Below are 18,910 nucleotides of genomic sequence, written 5' to 3' on the forward strand. Positions count from 1 at the left end.
AAGGGACTTTATTCCCAGACCAGAAAATAACTGTTGGGGATGTTGAAATGCCTATAGTTATCCTTGGGGACCCAGCCTACCCATTAATGCCATGGCTCATGAAGCCATACACAGTCAGCCTGGACAGTAGTCAGGAGCTGTTCAACTACAGGCTGAGCAAGTGCAGAATGGTGGTAGAATGTGCATTTGGAGGTTTAAAAGCGTGCTGGCGCAGTTTACTGACTCGGTTAGACCTCCGCGAAACCAATATTCCCACTGTTATTATTGCTTGCTGTGCGCTCCACAATATCTGTGAGAGTAAGGGGGAGACGTTTGTGGTGGGGTGGGAGGTTGAGGCAAATCGCCTGGCCACTGGTTACATGCAGCCAGACACCAGGGCAGTTAGAAGAGCACAGGAGAGTGCGGTGCACATCAGAAAAGCTTTGAAAACCAGTTTCATGACTGGCCAGGCTACAGTGTAAAAGTTCTCTTTGTTTCTCCTTGATGAAACCCCCCGCCCCTTGGTTCACTCTACTTCCCTGTAAGCTAACCACCCTCACCTCCTCCCTTTGATCACTGCTTGCAGAGGCAATAAAGTCATTGTTGCTTCACATTCATGTATTCTTTATTAATTCATCACACAAATAGGGGGATAACTACCAAGGTAGCCCAGGAGGCGTGGTGGAGGAGGGAAGGACAAGGCCACACAGCACTTTAAAAGTTTAAAACTTATTGAATGCCAGCCTTCTGTTGCTTGTGCAGTCCTCTGTGGTGGAGTGGCTGGGTGGCCGGAGGCCCCCCCACCACGTTCTTGGGCATCTGGGTGAGGAGGCTATGGAACTTGGGGAGGAGGGCGGTTGGTTACACAGTGGCTGTAGCGGCGGTCTGTGCTCCAGCTGCCTTTTCTGGAGCTCAACCATATGCTGGAGCATATTAGTTTGATCCTCCAGCAGCCTCAGCATTGAATCCTGCTTCCTCTCATCACACTGCCACCACCTTTCAGCTTCAGTCCTCTCTTCAGCCCGCCACTTACTCTCTTCAGCCCGCCATCTCTGCTCCTGGTCATTTTGTGCTTTCCTTCACTCTGACATTGTCTGCCTCCCCGCATTTGTCTGTGCTCTATCAGTGTGGGAGGACAGCATGAGCTCAGAGAACATTTCATCACAAGTGCGTTTTTTTCGCCTGCTGATCTTCACTAGCCTCTGGGAAGGAGAAGATCCTGTGATCCTTGCAACACATGCAGCTGGTGGAGGAAAAAAAAAGGGACAGTGATATTTAAAGACATTTTATAGAACAATGGGTACCCTCTTTCACGGTAAACCTTGCTGTTAACATTACATACATAGTACATGTGCTTTCGTTCCTCAGTCACATTTTGCCTCCCCACACCGCGTGGCTATTCCCTCATCCCTCCCCCCTCCCCGTGGCTAACAGCGGCGAACGTTTCTGTTTAGCTATAGGCAAACAGCCCAGCAGGAATAGGCACCTCTGAATGTCCCCTTAAAAAAGCACCCTGTTTCAACCAGGTGACCATGAATGATATCCCTCTCCTGAGGATAACATAGAGAGATAAAGAACGGATGTTGTTTGAACGCCAGCAAACATACACTACAATGCTTTGTTCTACAATGATTCCCGAGTACGTGTTACTGGCCTGGAGTGGTAAAGTGTCCTACCATGGTGGACGGAATAAGGCTGCCCTCCCCAGAAACCTTTTGCAAAGGCTTTGGGAGTACATCAAGGAGAGCCACGAATGCCAGGGCAAATTAATCATTAAACATACTTGCGTTTAAACCATTTATAGTATTTTAAAAGGTACACTCACCAGAAGTCCCTTCTCCGCCTGGCGGGTCCGGGAGGCAGGCTTGGGTGGGTTCGGGGGGTACTGGCTCAAGGTCCAGGGTGAGAAACAGTTCCTGGCTGTCGGGAAAACCGGTTTCTCCACTTGCTTGCTGTGAGCTATCTACAACCTCATCATCATCATCTTCCTCGTCCCCAAAACCTGCTTTCGTGTTGCCTCCATCTCCACTGAAGGAGTCAAACAACACGGCTGGGGTAGTGGTGGCTGAACCCCCTAAAATGGCATGCAGCTCATCATAGAAGTGGCATGTTTGGGGCTTTGACCCGGAGTGGCCGTTTGCCTCTCTGGTTTTCTGATAGGCTTGCCTCAGCTCCTGTCTCACGTGGCACTGCTTCGGGTCCCTGTTATGGCCTCTGTCCTTCATGCCCTGGGAGATTTTGATATATGTTTTGGCATTTTGAAAACTGGAACGGAGTTGTGATAGCATGGACTCCTCTCCCCATACAGCGATCAGATCCCGTACCTCCTGTTTGGTACGCTGGAGCTCTATTGCGATTTTGGGACTCCATCATGGTCACCGCTGCTGATGAGCTCTGCACTAACCTGCAGCTTGCCACTCTGACCAAACAGGAAATTGAAATTCAAAAGTTCGCGGGCCTTTTCCTGTCTACTTGGCCAGTGCATCTGAGTTGAGAATGTTGTCCAGAGCAGTTGTCCGGATAGCTCCCGGAGGCCAATAGCGTCTGATTACGTCCACAGTACCCCAAATTTGACCCGGCAAGGCCGATTTCTGCTCTAATTCCCTTGTTGGGGGTGGAGTAAGGAAATCTATTTTAAGAGCCTTTCAAGTCGAAAAAAGGGCTTCGTTGTGTGGACAGGTGCAGGGTTAAATCAATTTAACGCTGTTCAACTCCTCAACTCCTAGTGTAGACTAAGGCTTACTGGCTAAGTCTCTCTGAAGTAAAAAAAAGTCTTAGACCATTTTTCTCCCTGAATCCAGGGGTTTAGAAGAGGAGTCTAGAATGCCCTCTCAATGTCTAAAAACCAGATTATCTTGAATGCCTCCTTCAAGGGCTCTGTGCTTCCCTCTAATCTCATAAATTTTTTTTCTCATGACCAAATGGAGCTTCATAGTATTGCACATGCTTTACCTCTAATACTTCTCTGAAGAGAACAAATGGAGATTCATAATTTTACCAAAACTACTCCCTTCCAACTGTGACTCTTTTGGGCCAAATCTTATGCTGGTTAAACTGGTATAACTTGTTTGAAACGAATGGAACTATGCCAGTTTACGTCAACTGAGGATCAAGTCCTGCATATTTACTGTAGTCAGAGTTAAAAGGTAAATACTGTGCATGGAAATTTTGTTTGAATTTTGAACGTTTTTGCTCTCCAGTAACTGAACGCTGAAGTTTCCAATTTCATACTTAACATAGACTATTCCTGGGTTTAAAAAAAGTCTTAGCTAGATTTAGCACAGTCAAAATTAGTTATGGGAGATTGAAAACCAGCTACTGTTCACGTTCAGAAGGAAATCTTCAGATTTTAAAAAACTTCAAACCCAATTGCTGTTTACTAAAGACCATTTGTGGTCTGTTGGTACCAGTCGGGGAAGTCTGCTTTCTTGGCAGTCTGCTTCCATGAGGACGCAAAGATGTCAATCTCGATGCTGGAGACATCCCCCAAGGCATTCAATACAGCCAGTGAAGAGGCTGATACAGAAGGCCAGTTGAATCTAGATCAGGCTTCCCAATCCCTGGATCTGCTCTTGACAGAAAGTCTTCTGTGAGAGTAGGAACAGTTTCTGGAGGAGGCCCTGGACTCTCTGAAGTGGGAGACCCAGGAACCCACTTTGGACTCTGACAAGGAGTAAGGTTACTCCAAAAGCCATGGTAGTGAGGTACCGAGAGAAGTCCTTGGAGGCCAGGACCTAGATCTATGTCAAGACTGTGGTACTAATAGCAGCATTGAAAGTTTCCTGGTTATATCAGTGCCATGTGATGAGGTTAAGCTGGTATTGGGGTCCCAGACATCCTCGTTAAAGAGGCCAGTAAGGGCAGTACCAGACCTGAGACTGCTGGGGTCACCAGAGACCACGGAACATGCAACGGTGCTGGTGGAGGATCTTTGTCCAAAATCAGCAGTGATGGTGGTACCAAAGGCACAATAGATCTCTCACAGCCACGTAGGCCTCTAGTGGTGTTGGCACCAAAATGGATAGTTGCTCTTCCATAAGCAGTGATAAAATGGATCGACTGATGTCACCAAGGAAGTAGCTGCCCTCGATAGAGTCAACTGCTCAGCTCTTTGAGAGCCACTGTGAGCTGGTTCTGGGGAGCAGCAAGCCAAACAGTGCACTCTACCATCAGTGCCAAAATGGCCTTCTGCTGCAGAGAAGTTCCATTTTGAGGGCTTCAGAGAAGTTGATGCAGTCTTCTTATGCTTCAGAGGACAGGAGTGGTCAGAGCTATTATGCCTTGAAGAGGATGGCCCTGATGAAGAAAATCTCCTATGGTCTCTGTCTGCTGGCAAGACTGGGAGAGCACTCCTAGAAGGAGTGGTCAGTGATCTCCCTTTTACCATTCAAAGGGATTCTGATGCTGGGAGAAGCCTCCAGGAAAATTATATCCAAAGTATTCTTCTCTCTGCTTCTTCATTCTAGATTTGAAGCCCCAGCAGATCGGATACCTATCTCTAATATGAATCTAACCCAAAACTTCAAGCAGTGAGAGTGTAGGCCACTAACAGACATTGGTTTATGACAGTCAGAGCAGGGCTTAAAGCCAGGGGACTTTGGCATAGGTTCTACACGATAGGTGTGGACCAGAGGCCTCCGGAGCCTAATAAAAGAAAAGGGAAAAAAAATCAAATAAACAAGGATGTTCAAAGGGCAGAACAAGCACCATCAGTTTAAAAAGGCTAACTGTAAGCGACTTTGTCCACAGAGGACAAAGCTGTAAAGTACAGATATGCTCCGACTGGACCACAGACAGTAAGAAGGAACTGAAGGAGGGGGTGGGAAAGCTCCTCTTATTATAGCCTCAGGTGGGAGCATGAAGAAACCAGGGCACAAATGGGGCTGCTCCTGTGGGTACCACCAGGGAAAAGTATTCAGTATCAGTGCATAAAATGAGCACACACCTTCAGAATAATGGACAAAGGCAAGCACTCAAAGAAGAACTTACCCCTTCACGCTTCCTTCTGTCCTTATCACCTTCACCCACCTCTAATTACCTTCTATCCCTGTTTTTGTCTTAAGCAACTTTTAAGAACATAAGAATGGCCATACTGGGTCAGGCCAATGGTCCATCTAACCCAGTATCATGTCTTCCAAAAGTGGCTGGTGCCAGATGCTTCAGAGGGAGTGAACAGAACAGGGCACTTTATCGAGTGATCCACTCAGTCATCCAGTCCTAGCTTCTAGCAGTCAGAAGTTTAGGGACACCCAAAGCAAGGGGTTGCATCGCTGACCATCTTGGCTAATAGCCATTGATAGAAAAGTTCACGGAGAATAGGTCTAATTCTTTTTTTAACCCTATTATAAGTTTGGCCTTCACAACAAGTTCCACAGGTTCACTGTGTACTGTATGAAGAAGTACTTCCTTATGTTTGTTTTAAACCTGCTGCCTATTAATTTCATCAGGTGACCTCTGGTTCTTTTATTACGTGAAGGGGTAAATAACATTTTCTTATTCACTTTCTCCACACCATTTGTGATTCTTATATCCTGTCTCCCCTCAGCAGTCTTTGTCCAAGATGAACAGTCCATCTTCTTAATCTCACTTCATGAAAACTGTTCCATGCCCCTAATCATTTTTGTTGCCCTTCTCTGTACTTTCCCCAATTCTAATATATCTTTTTTGAGATGGGGTGACCCGAACAGCATTCAGTATTCAAGCTCTGGGCATACGATGGATTTCTATAGTGGCACTGTGGTATTTTCTATCTCTATGTCCCTTTGCTAATGGTTCCTAACATTCTGTCAGGGTTTTTTTGCTTTGTTTTGTTTTTTTTTAAACTGCACATTGAGCAGATGGGTTTTAGAGGACTATCCACAATGACTCCAAGATCTTTTTGGAGTGGTAACAGCTAATTTAGACCCCATCATTTTTTATGTACAGTGAGTATTTCTTTTTTCCAGTGTGCATTACTTTGCACTTAGCAACATTGAATTTCATCTGCCATTTTGTTGCCCCCTCCCCCAGTTTGTCAGATCCCTTTGTAACTTTGCAGTCAGCTTTGGACTTCACTATCTTGAGTAATTTTGTGTCATCTGCAGATTTTGGCACCTCACTGTGTACACCCTTTTCCAGATCATTTATGAATATTCTGATGTTCCATGTGGTTTTCCTTGCTTCTTTTCTATCCCTCTCTAGATTCAGGAGATTGGTATGCTTCCCTAAATTTATAGGATGCCTACTTCCATGTGGCAATTTGCCTTGGCCAAAGGCAGTTCCTAAGGCTTGTGATAGGTGGAAAAACTGTACCAGTTAACCATTCCATCCTTTGGACTGTCATCATATTTCACCAAATATGACTGTGGTGGCAGCCTGTCTCCACTGGGGGCATCCCTACCTGGACAGCTGGTTGGTATGGGATCACTCCTGTGATCAGGTAGGGACCAGTATCCATCCAATTCTCCATTTATTCAGCAGCTTGTGCCTGAAAACAGACAGAGAAAATCCAATTAGATGATGAGTTCATTGGGGTGGTCCTGGATTCGACCTCAGCCAGGGCTTACCTGCCTCTTCCCAGGTTCCTGTCTATTAGCAGCCCTCTGTGTGTCATTCAGAGAACACCCATGAATCACAGTGAGGAATTGCCTCAGGCACGTAGGTCACATGGCTGCTTGTATATGTGACCCCTCACGCTAGGCTGCACTTCTGGGGAATGCAGACATGGCTCAAGTCAATCTACCACGCTTATGTTCACAAACTGGACAAGTTAGTATTCATCCCAGACAGGGTGTTACTGTCTCTGAATTGTTGGATGAGTCAGGACAATATGTGAGGGGAAAAATTATTCTCTCCATTTCTCCCTCCTATGACTTTGATGACAGATGCTTCAGCCATGGGGTTGGAGAGCTCATTTGGGTGATTTCAAGCTCAGGCCTTGTGGGGCACCCATGAGGCAAGGTTATATATAAACATTCTCGAATTTTATGCAATATTCCAAGCATGGCAACAGTTCCTGCCACACATTCAGGGCCATCAAGACATCTCACCTGCTGGGAGTTCAGAATAGCTTGGTAGACCACATGAGCAGGTCCTTCAGTCTGGATCGTGAATAGTTTCTCAATATAGCTGTTACAGGATTAATGTTTTGGTTAAGATAATTTTTGACAGTGGATCACAGCTCAACAAAACAGAAAATGTCCCCAGTTCTGTCCAAGAGTAGGTCACAGGCTGCTTTCCTGTATGCTTTGCTGTTCCTGTGAGACATAGGCTTGCTGTATGTGTGACACACTTTCCCCATGTTATTTTCAAGCTGAAGCAAGAAAGAGGCAGAACAATCCTCATGGCTCCAGCCTGGACAGGGCAGCCTTGTGCTTGGACCTGCAGAGGCTATCCACCCAAGAACCCTTGCGTCTGCCATGAAGAAAAGACTAGATATCCCAGAATCTCGGGCAAGTGTTGCATCTCAGGTGCTACACCTCACAATGTGGTTCATCCATGGTTAAACGTAGAGGAGGGGCACTGGTCAGTGTCAGTCCAGACTCTCTTGCTTGATAGCTGGAAGCCTTCTACAAGAGTTACTTACCTTCTTAAATTGAAGCATTTCTCCATCTGGGCAGCTAGCCACAGTGACTTTCCTACACAGCCCAAAGTCTAGAATTCTTTGAATCATTTTTTACATCTCAAAGAGTCAGGTCTGGTAGTTAGTTCTATTAAGGCACACCTGGCAGCAGTTTCAGCTTTTCACCCATGTATTTATGGTAATAGTGTTCTCTCCAATCCTATGACAATCAGATTCCTAAATTAGGCTGTTTCACCTGTCAGGGGTCCAGCTCCACCTTTGGATTTAAATATAGTCCTGTCTGCCATTATGTGGGTCGTCCATTTGAGCCCTTAGGTTCCTGCTTTTTGTTATACCTCTTAGCAAAAGTGGCCATCTCAGTGGGCATCAGTTCTGCTAGAAGAGTGGGAGAACTTTTGCATGACTGGTAACAGATTCCCCATATATTATATTCTACACGGACAAGGTGCAGCCTAGGCTGCAACGTAAGGATTCCCCACCCCCCCCACCCCCCGATGGTATCTGATTTCCACCTGAATCAGTCTATATACTTGTAGGTCTTTTTTCAAAAGCCACATGCTCACAGGGATGAATAAAAGCTGTATACTTTAGATGTGCGCTGAGCCTTAGCATTTTACCTAGACAGAGCAAAGTCCTTTGGAATGTCTTCCCAGTTCTTCATATCCTATGCAGGTTGAATGAAAGGTCATCCTATTACAGCTGAATGACACTCTAAATCAGAGGTGGGCAAACTACGGCCCACGGGCCACATGTGGCCCATGGGACCATCCTGCCCAGCTCCTGAGCTCCCGGCCGGAGAGGCTAGCCCCCGGCCCCTCCCCGGTTGTCTCCCTCCGGGCAGCACTCTGGGCGGCGGGGCTGCGAGCTCCTGCGGGGCAGCACGGTGGTGTGGCTGGCTCTGGCCAGGTGGTGGGGCTGCCAGACATGCTGCTCTGAGCGGCATGGTAAGGGGGCTGGGGCGTTGGATAAGGGGCAGGGGGTCAGTTGGATGGGGTAGAGGTTCTGGGGTGGAGGCGGTCGGGGAACGGGGGGGAGGTTGGGTAGGCATGGGAGTCCTGGGGGGCCTGTCGGGGGCGGAGTGTGGATAGGGGTTGGGGCGGTCAGGGAGCAGGGGGGGATGGATAGGGAGTGGGGTCCTGGAGGGGCGGTTAGGGTCGGGGGGTCTTGGGAGGAGGCATTCAGGGGACAAGGAGCAGGGGGGTGGTTGGAGGTTCTGAGGGGGGCAGTCAGGGGACGGGAAGTGGGAGGGGTCAGATAGGGGGCGGGGGCCAGGCTGTTTGGGGAGGCACAGCCTTCCCTACCCGGCCCTCCATACAGTTTTGCAACCCCGATGTGGCTCTCGGGCCAAAAAGTTTGCCTGCCCCTGCTCTAAATGGATACCAGCTACATTGTTATGTGCTATGCTGCCAAAGATAGCTCGTCATCTGTGAAGTTATTAGTATGCAGTGTTGTTGTAGCCACGTTTGTCCCAGAATATTAGAGAGACAAGATGGGTGAGGTAAAATCTTTTACTGGACCTGGTCAGAGCACTCCTGCTTTCATGGCATTTGTGGGCAATGTCCCTACTGTAGATGTGTGCAGAGCAGCAATGTGGTTCTTAAGTGTTCCTACAAAAACTCTTGTGATGAGACTCCTAGCCGCAACTCCATTAATAGTGGCTTGGGAATCACCTATGGCGTAATGGACATATACAAATACTCGAAGAAGTGATTCCTCACTTTCTTGTAACTGTTTTCTTCGAGATATGTTGCACATGTCTATTATATGACCCACCCTCCTTCCCCAACTCATTGTAGTCTATCATTAGGATCCCTGCACGAAGGAACTGAAGGAGTGGTGGGATGGATCCAGCTTTTATACTCTCAGTTGGAAGCACAAAGCAATTGGGATGTGTGTGGGGCTGCCACTACGGGTACTGCTTGGGAAATCTTTGGCATGGGCGCAAGACGCATGCACACTTATGGTGTAATGGATATATATATGCAACACATCTCAAACAATGGTTACAGAAGGCGAGTAGCTGTTTCTTTTTCACTGGTAACTAGAGTTCTTAGAGTAGATTTTTCAGTACAGGTTCACACACTTGGGGTGCACATGTGCACACAACAGAAGGCAGAATCCTCAGACAGGCCCTGACCACAGGGTAGTCTGGGGGACCTGTATTGAAAATCCTCAAAGGAGAAGGTTTCTTCAGGAAACCCAAGAAAATTAAATATAAAAGCTGTTAATGTAATCGCAGGGCTACTTACATTATGTTAGGGATGTGTGAAGAAAAATTTTAGGTTCTCACAGTAATACTAACGTTTATTATTGAGTAGACTGCTCATTGTATTCTCTTGTATATTTTGTTTAAATTTGCGAACTTAACAATGCATTAATACAGCCTTTTACACTTTGTGCGTGTATGTATCATAGAAATCTTTTTATATGCTTGTGTGGTGCATGTTTATTCAAGATGAAGTGTGTTCCACCCAATGTTGGGCACATTAGAAGTCTGATGTAACTGCAGCAACGATATGTGGCTAGATAGAGAGTGAGTAGTACTCTAACTGTACACTTGAGGGCTCTGTAGACTGTGAGGAATGATGCAGAAGCAATTACAGTTGAAGACTATTTTAGGTAGATTGGTGCATTGTACCTGTGCAGGGTTTAATGTTGGCTGGGCTATTTGGCTATTTGCCATAATTGGCTTTCCATTCCTTTGATTGGAATCATAGATAAAAATTTGCCAATCCACTTTGTTGGCTGAAAGTATTAGAAAAGTAATCCATCTTTTAAAACTGTCCTAGCAAAATCATAAGGTATAAAAAATTCTTTCTAGGATGGGATTAATGAGAACTGTAAAGCTTAAATAATTTTAAACAATTTTCTAAGGGAAAAAAGCTAGTCTAGGCAGTATGAAGGCATAAGCACTTATATGCTTTTTCCATTGTGTGTAAAAATATCTTGCATGTGCTCTTACAATGTATATGTATGTATGTGTGTGAAATTATATAATAATTCTTATTTAATTTGCCTTATGTTCAGAATATTTAAATATATTGAAAATGTTTTATTTTTCCTAGGGGATCAGAGCACGTATTTTGGAAACACTTGTTATGCTTATTCTTCTTGGGCTGCTTATCTTTGGAATAGTGTGGGTGGCGTCAGCTCTCATTGACAATGATGCTACCAGTATGGAGTCTTTGTACGGTATGGAATATTTTTAAAAATAAGTTTAGCTGTGTACAGCATAGAAGTTGATGTTTTCAATTAAAATTCATTTATAGTAAATCCCCATACTGCATTAATTTTTTTTACTTTGAACAAATGTAACCCATTCCCAATCAGTACTTGATTTTTGCATTCAGCTAGTGTTTTTACATGATTCTTATGGCAAACTGAGGAAATTCAGCTTTCTTGTTCAGAGTGTCTACATACCTAATGTTAGAAGTAGGTTCTTCAAGTAGCTTTTAAGATACTTGGCTTTTCTTCCTAAAGTGTCAAGGAGATTGTTGTCCACAATTTTATAAACTGCTTAATTCTTGATTTACTTTTTAAAATCGTATTGTGCAATCCTGAAAAAGTCATTTCCTTAAATTGTTCTAACTTAAGGAAAGATCTAAGTTTAAGCCAGTCAGACTCAAAAGTAAATTTTCTTAGTGTTTGCTAACTACTAGTAAATAGATTCAAATAGAACATAAACAGCATATATTTAATAGGCTGTCACTCTTGAAAATTTCCTTTACAGATCTTTGGGAATTCTACCTCCCTTATTTATATTCCTGTATATCGCTGATGGGATGTTTATTACTTCTCTGTAAGTATTTTTCGGACTATTGTAGAAGAAAAGTAATATTTTTAGGTCATAGGAGGTTCAGGATTACTTTACTGCATATAACTTGAGGATGAAAAAAGAGTGAATTAGAGGTATTATGACACTTTCCCATGTGCTTTTTTCACTTAGATTTTTTCTCAATTTGTGTTCCCATGCAGGTTTTTCTCTTTAAAACTTATACCTCAAACTTTTGGTTCTTGAAATATGTAAACAAATAGAATTAACATCTTTCATCTTAGGACCTCAGAACCTCAAAGCAATTTGCAAATGAAATGAACTAATCCTCATGCTGCTTACAAGGTATCCACATTTGTACAAAGTGTGCGGGAAAAAACCAGCATTGCACAACAAGTCAGGGACAGGAATTGATCCAGAACTCAATCTCATGTAATAGTCATTAGGCAGTTCTCCCTCCTTTGTGCCTGAAATGTCTCCTTATGTACCCAGAAAGGAAAATCCCTGACCCACTGGCCATGGTGACCTGGGTTCTGGCCAGTCTTACTGGTGGATCATTTGACTATTGTACATCCAGTCACTACCTCTGATCGGCCAGGGCCACTTAGAGTTTGACTCTCTCCCCCTTTGGGGAGGAATGGTGATGTAAAGCTACAGATCCCAGTGAGAGCCCACAGTTACCTTATAATTTGAACCATGTTTCTCTGCAGTTACTAAGAAAGGGAGAGTGGCCTTCTCCTTTTGACTGTCATGAGTTTTGTCTGAATTCTAGATAAAAAGTGTACAGCCATTGTGGGAATTCTGTAATTGGCTCACTACAAAGGACAGGGCCAGCAATTGTCACTTTATCAGACCTGAAGAACTTTGGATTTAGCTGTCTGATTTTAGGCACCAAGTCTGAAATTTTTTACATAACTCTTAAGGTTTGTACTGAAATACTGTTTAATAAAAATAGAGTGTAAAAGGAAAGGAACAACCCATTTCATTCTTCTGATACTCCTTGTTAAACAAGAATGCCTTTTCTAATAATGAACGTCATTTAGGTCTTCGCCTCTCCCACTTTCCAAATCATCACCTCCACCATCTCCCACATACATACACTGTTTGAAGGCAAAGGTGTTCTTCATGACCTTTCAGTACTGGAGATTTGTTACAACTGGCAGCAAATGGAGATACCTACCAAAATGTGTGAAAACGCCATTCTTGAGAACCACCTAACTTGTTGTTTTAAAATGCTTTTTGGTGGTAATGTCTTCATTAGTAGTGTATTAAATGAGAGGTGGTTTTAAAAATTTGTAAGAAATTTACTGAAGCTGTTATCAGCTTAATAAGATAGGAAGCAAAACTACATTTATGTATTTGTGTAAAGCCGCAGTTAACCATTTATTCAAAGTATATGGCAGCAGATATGTAAAGAGTAGCCAGCTTAAACAAATGAAGGGATCTTTGATTACATTCTACTCCATGCTGGTAAAAAGTTTTGGATCACCAGTTTATAATCTCAGAACCAGGCCCAGGGGATTGTTCAATATTCCGTGAAACCTGATATTTCTAGTGTGATGGTGGAGTACAGAGGTCTAACCAAAATGTAGCTGAAAAAGAAGAATATTCAGTTATAAGTAAGAATATGTTCATAATGTAGATATAATTGCTGTGCATTTTCTAATCAAGGTTATTTATATCTTTTCCTCCACAGTATGCACGCCAGTGGGGCTTTCACGAATGTTTACAGTGATGGGTCAGTTGCTGGTGAAGCCAACAGTAAGTACAATGTATTTCTACACTTTTGACAATATTTTAAAATAGAAGGTACAGTACCATAGCCATATTCAGACAAATTTCTTTTTGCAAAATACATTGCTTTCACATATTAAACAATGATAATTGATTGTGCTACTGGATTGCAAAACTTTCTGGTATCTGCACTTTAAAACCAATGCCCTATGTTTTACACAATGTGGCCCCAGTCTAGCAAAGATTTATACATGTGCTTAACTTTAGTAATCAAGTGACTACTAATATGCTTAAAATTAAGCATTTACATAAGTCTTTGTAGAATCAGGGCCTGAGTTGCTCCTATTGGGATTGATTGTAGAATATTTTTCATGTTTTTGTTTTTAAATGTCTATTTTAATTTATAATGCCCAATTCTGTAAATCATATGTAATTACTTATTCTAGAATCACTGAATTTATGCAGTCATATATACGTGGATAGTAACTTTGCTGTCTAATTCCACTAAGTTTTCATAATTTAGTATAGAAATATTGAATAGGTAAGAAATAGAACATCTTGGTTTCATAGCATCATATCTGTGCTCTTCATAAAAATTTTCTCTGGTGGTATTTGTTTTTTCCAACTTAACTGACTAGCTTAATATATTGTATACAATATGGTTGAATTAAACACTACATTATTGATATTTTTTATTTGCGGTAATGCCAACTGTGTGTTAGATACTTTCCAAACACTTAAAAAGGCTGGTCCCTGGTTTGAGGTGCTCATAGTCGAAGATCAAATGAGAGAGGTTTGGGAGGGGAAAAACAACAGAGAACTTATGTACTAGGGAACTTGGTTCACTGTAGGCAGTATGGCAGAAATGAATTTGTAAGAGGGACTTATATGTGGATGTGGTAGTGGCCTTATGTGTGAATTCAGGGAAGCTTATTCTATACATGAGTTCCGCATGAAAGAAGGCATGGAGATGACTGTGTGAGAGCATTAATTTTTTTCCATTTCATTGCCCAGTATTTTTGGGAATAAAATGACTGGTAAAACCCTACTTGTGACATTGGAGAGCATAAAGCATTTCCACACCTATTAAGTTTTTTAAGCTCAAGTGCTCTGTAGATACACAAAACCTAACAACGTCACTAAAATTACATGCTTTTTCACAACTTCACTGGCAATTTTGCCATTTGAAATGTCGGACTCTGTGAAAACTGTTTTGTCATGTAAACTTTACAGTAATTGTTTTTACAAACTCTGCAATTCTTCCTTTTTGTAGTCTAGTCAAATGTGAAGTTTGATAAGTTGTCAGCCATTTTTGATTTTTTTGTGCACAAAATGATTAAAAAAATATTTTTGGTGTAACTTAAATGACTGAATTTAGCTTAAACTCCTCTTAACCCCCCTTCCCCCTCCCTATTCCTTTGGACTGAGACTAATCAAGGTTTTAGACCAAAAGGAAAGTTATGGGAAAGTTAACCATGTGATTATAATTAGAGTTCTGAGTATCTTTAATCATAGACAATGTGATAATATTTTATGCAGCCTTCTTGTACCAGTAATGTTTATATTTTCTTCAAAAGTAGCTTTAATCCAAAAAGTAGACTCATAAATTCTGGCAAGCAAGATATCCATTTAAATGAATGTGTTTATCAATTAGCATTTGCATTTCTAATTTCAGATCCTTGAAGACCTGGATGAACAGATATACATCATCACCTTAGAGGAAGAAGCAATCCAGAGGAGACTAAACGGTACATGTGTTGTGTAATATAATATTTAAACCAAAGAAAAACAGCACTTCCTGGTCTTGAGCATTCATTTCACCATAAAATAAGTAGGATCTCTTACCTTGTCCTTGGAAGCTGTAGGCTTTCACTCATCTAAACTATTCCATGCCCCTACTTGCACAGAACCATGAGGATCCTCCCTGTTTTATTTTATAATATCTGTTATTGGTGGTTTTCTGATCATGTTCAGGAAGTCTGTCTGTGATGTGAAGGCTCAGACTAATTGGCAACAAGTCAATTGTTTTGCCACTACAATCAAACATATTTCTAAAACGCTATAAGTAAATCCTTAGTCTAATTTGGAGAGGAATCCAGTTACTAATAAGATACTGGGTACTGTAAAGAGGAAGGATTTCTGCATTTTGTCAGTTTAGGAGATGAGTGCTCACTTGGTGATCCTTAATTTATTTTTTAATGAATTATTAGCTTAAATTTTACATACCAGAGCAGCTTTCCACAATCCAGAGTCTCCCAACAGAGAATTTTAAAGTAATCCATTACAGTAGGTTCAGAAAGTTTTAAGTAGTTCATGCTTTTTAGTGTAACTTTGCTCCTCGGCTGTGTCTTTCATGTGATCTCAAAGCTCTTCATAAACAGTTATTGGTGAAGTGCATCTGTATAATGTTGCAAACACTAAGATTTCAAAAAAAGTTGAGTCTATTAAAAAGCATGATTTTTTAAAATTTTTTGAAGGTTTACCTTTTTAATTGATCTGTTTTTAACCCTGTGATACATCCCCAACTTGTGTGACCATTTTCAGAGTGGAAAAAAGCCCTTATACGTAGGTTCTGCACCCAGCCTGCTGGTGTCTCACTCTAATCACTCATGGGAGGCTTTATTATCTTCCTCTCCTGCCAACTTCCTGTCAACGCCTTCCCGCAAACTCTGCTCTACTGGAGTTTTCCTCCATTTCCCTTCAGTCTTCTGCCCTCACTGACATTTCTCTTGCCCTATTTCCCTGCATTCTTACCTTCAGTCTTCACTCTACATTCCCTTGTCCCCTTGTTGTTTTCTGTTTGGGACATGCAGTGCTACCGTCTTCTCCAAGGTGTTGATAAATTGTATAATGAATTGGTTGACCACACTTCGGTTCGTTATACAGTATGCTCGAGACCAAATAATCAGTTTCTGTCTGGTTTATTAGTATGGTACAAGAAAAGGTTCTATAGGATACCAGTTTCTAAAGAGCAGTCCTGTGTAGCGATATTGCATTCACCTTACGCAGAAGATGTGCTCCCCAAAGTTATGTTCTTAGTCCTCTTTTTATACCTTACTCGTGCAACCCTTCTGCCAGTTGTAGTCGGCAGCAACAAGGGCTGGGTTCAGTATCTAGGGGTTCCTTTTCAATGGTACAACACAAAACCGGCTCGATCCCCCACTCATTAACCTGGGAGAATTACACACCACCCTTTGGGTGTCTCCGAGGCAACACTTCCCCTTTTTCAAGCACAGAGTCCGAGTGTAAAATAGGAATTTCTAATAAAAGGAGGGAAGTAACCTGGCATTAATTTGGGAAAACGCCACAAGCAGGATTCATAAACATAAAGCCATAAACAAAAGACCCACCCGAGAGTAGGTTGGGCAATGTCCCTTTGACTCAGGTTATTAAGTCCAGCAACTAAAAAATGCCCTTTTCTCCCTCCACCACACTGCACTCCCAGTTGTTGTCCTTGGTCCGGGACGACCCAGAGTTCAGAGGTGCATCTGTGTGAGCTCATCTCCCACTCTCTGCTGTTCTGGAACGTCTTGACACTTAACACAGCTCTCAGTGATGTCAACTTTGTGATTTCAGCTGTTAATGGGAAAACCTCATTGCTAGTGCAGACTGGGCAGTTTCTTGCATCAGAGACACTGTCCCAAAGCAGATCTAATGCTTAGGCAGCTTATCCATGATTTCAGTTCTATTGGTGTGCAACAAGACTCTCAGTTGAGTCTTAATCCTCTCTGTTGTTACACAGTGGAGAGAGAAATGATCAAATGGTGTCTAGGACCTTTAGGTGGGGCCCACACCATCAGGTACAAGTACCTGTCCGCACCCTCTGTCAACTCCATTGGGCTTTGGCACCCATATCCTCTGCCTACCACGTGCAATTTAGTTGAGGGTTAGTCCCACAATCAGGGTATGCTAAGCATAGTTCAGCTTCCCTTGATTCACACAACAAGAATAACAACACTTTAGTACCTTTGCCCCAACAGCAAAGTGACTTTTGATCCAACACCAGCCAAAAGTGATCATTTGGGAAAACAGCTCCATCATGCTGAGCCCCTCAGCATGGTGGGTGTGCCCATGCAAACAAGGTTGGCTCCTGAAGTCCCCTTCCTCAGTTCATCACTAGATGTCGGGGAGAGCTCATTTGGACTCTGCTTACACATGTTTACCAGTAAAAGGTACTATATACCTCACCTGAAACTGGATTCAATTAATCAACTTTTTACCTTGTTTGTTTCTGGTACCAAGGTGTACCCTTTATCTTTTGTTCGAAAACTCATACATTCCACATACTAAGAGGCATGAAGATACCTTCTAGGCCTGTGCCAGGATGGATAGATTTGTGAGGGTAACACCTTTTCTCTTGCTATGAGGAAACAATTGTATATCATTATGTTGACAGTTTTCCTATCTACTTAAACCAAAGTTTACTTCAGCTAATGCAAGGTGATACGGAATACTTAGCATAAGTGAACAGGACTATAATAAAGGTACAAGCCAATTTGGACTAGATAACTGCTATTTTAATGTTTAATAATATGCATATTTAAATGCTTGGAATAAAAGTATTGTGGGTAGTATTGTGAGTACAACCTGGCTCCCATCGATGTAAACGCCCTACTACACCGACATAATAACTCTACCTCCATGACAGGCATAGGGCTTATGTTGGTGTAGTTAGGGTGATGTAGTGTCCATGTAGACACTGCGGGTTTCTTGTATTGGCTGTTGGCTGCCATTTTCGTCAAGTGAAATTGACAAGAAAGCCCGGCGCCAGCTCCCAGCCAGGTTGCTGCCCAGGCTCCATGCTCTGAGTCAGGCTACTCAGGCCGGCTGGGCTCCCTGCTCCCCAGGGGGAGTCGTGCTGCCCCTCGGGGTCCTGGCTTCCTGCTTCCTGCAGGGAGCCTGGGTGCTGTCCAGACTATGGGCTCCCTGTCCCTCACTGGGAGCCTGGTTGTACTGAGACTCCCAACTACCCACGCCCCGGAGGATCTCCCCGCCAGGGGCAGGACTCCCTTCCTCCCCTCCTCACCTCTCCCTGGGCTTTCGGCTCTCCGCTCCCCACTGGGAACCTGGAAGCCACCCAGTTTCTGGGCATGGAGTTCACTGCTGGGTGCAGCTGGGCTCCCAGTGGGGAGCCAACAGCCTGGGAGGCTGCCCATCCAGCTGGGCTTCCTGAGTGGGGACCCGAGGGCTGGGGGGCAGCTGCTGGGCTCCGAGCAGGGAGCAGGAGCCGAAAGCCTGGGGACAGCCAGGCTCCCAGCAGGGAGCTGAGAGTCCAATCTCTTTCCCCCCGCCCCCACTGCCCCTCTTAAGTCATCGGAAGCACAGCTGATGAGGAAGCACACCACCGACAGAAGGAGGGTAGTGTGGACATGCCGTCAGTTCCAAAGGGCAATTCATAGATTGAATTATGGGGATACTCTGTTTCTGAACTCTTTTCCTTTTATGGAATTTAGGAATTCACTCCCCATCCTGGTCCAAAATAGCTGAGATTACTGGCCTTCTGATCACATTGCAGTACCCATATGTCTGCATAGGCATTTCAGGCAGGTTTAGAGTATACTGCTGTACTATAGTGTTTACAGCAGCTGCTGCATAGATGAGCTTTTTAGACCCATAACACACAAAGGTGTGTTCAGTGAATCTCTTTGAAGCTATGATGGGGTAATTATAATTGTTCTTGGTGTTTGATGTTCGCTAGTAACTGTAAAATGTTTGTTGCTGAATATTTCATGTTGTCATGAAAATGTTTATGGTATGTACAGAAACTTTATGGAGAAATGGCCTTTTAGTTGTTCAAGTATTCATTACAGTTTGCTTAGAATAACATCAACTATTCACCAAGAGAATATAATAGGAAGGCTAAA

The 18,910-nt window shown here is 43.3% G+C and overlaps 1 protein-coding gene across 4 annotated transcripts in view; it reads left to right on the forward strand.

Moving 5' to 3' along the window:
- LMBR1 (limb development membrane protein 1) overlaps nucleotides 1-18,910 on the forward strand; it is a 154,667-nt gene that overhangs the window by 103,142 nt on the left and 32,615 nt on the right. For all 4 annotated transcript variants that reach the window (XM_077808371.1, XM_077808375.1, XM_077808372.1 and 1 more), the window contains 4 exons: nucleotides 10,606-10,732; nucleotides 11,271-11,339; nucleotides 13,009-13,073; nucleotides 14,722-14,794. In XM_077808371.1, coding sequence (XP_077664497.1) covers nucleotides 10,606-10,732; nucleotides 11,271-11,339; nucleotides 13,009-13,073; nucleotides 14,722-14,794 — 334 coding nt within the window. The remainder of the gene's footprint in view (nucleotides 1-10,605; nucleotides 10,733-11,270; nucleotides 11,340-13,008; nucleotides 13,074-14,721; nucleotides 14,795-18,910) is intronic.

The sequence above is a fragment of the Eretmochelys imbricata genome, chromosome 2 (assembly GCF_965152235.1).
Source record: "Eretmochelys imbricata isolate rEreImb1 chromosome 2, rEreImb1.hap1, whole genome shotgun sequence".
In the NCBI taxonomy this organism is placed as follows: Eukaryota; Metazoa; Chordata; order Testudines; family Cheloniidae; genus Eretmochelys; species Eretmochelys imbricata.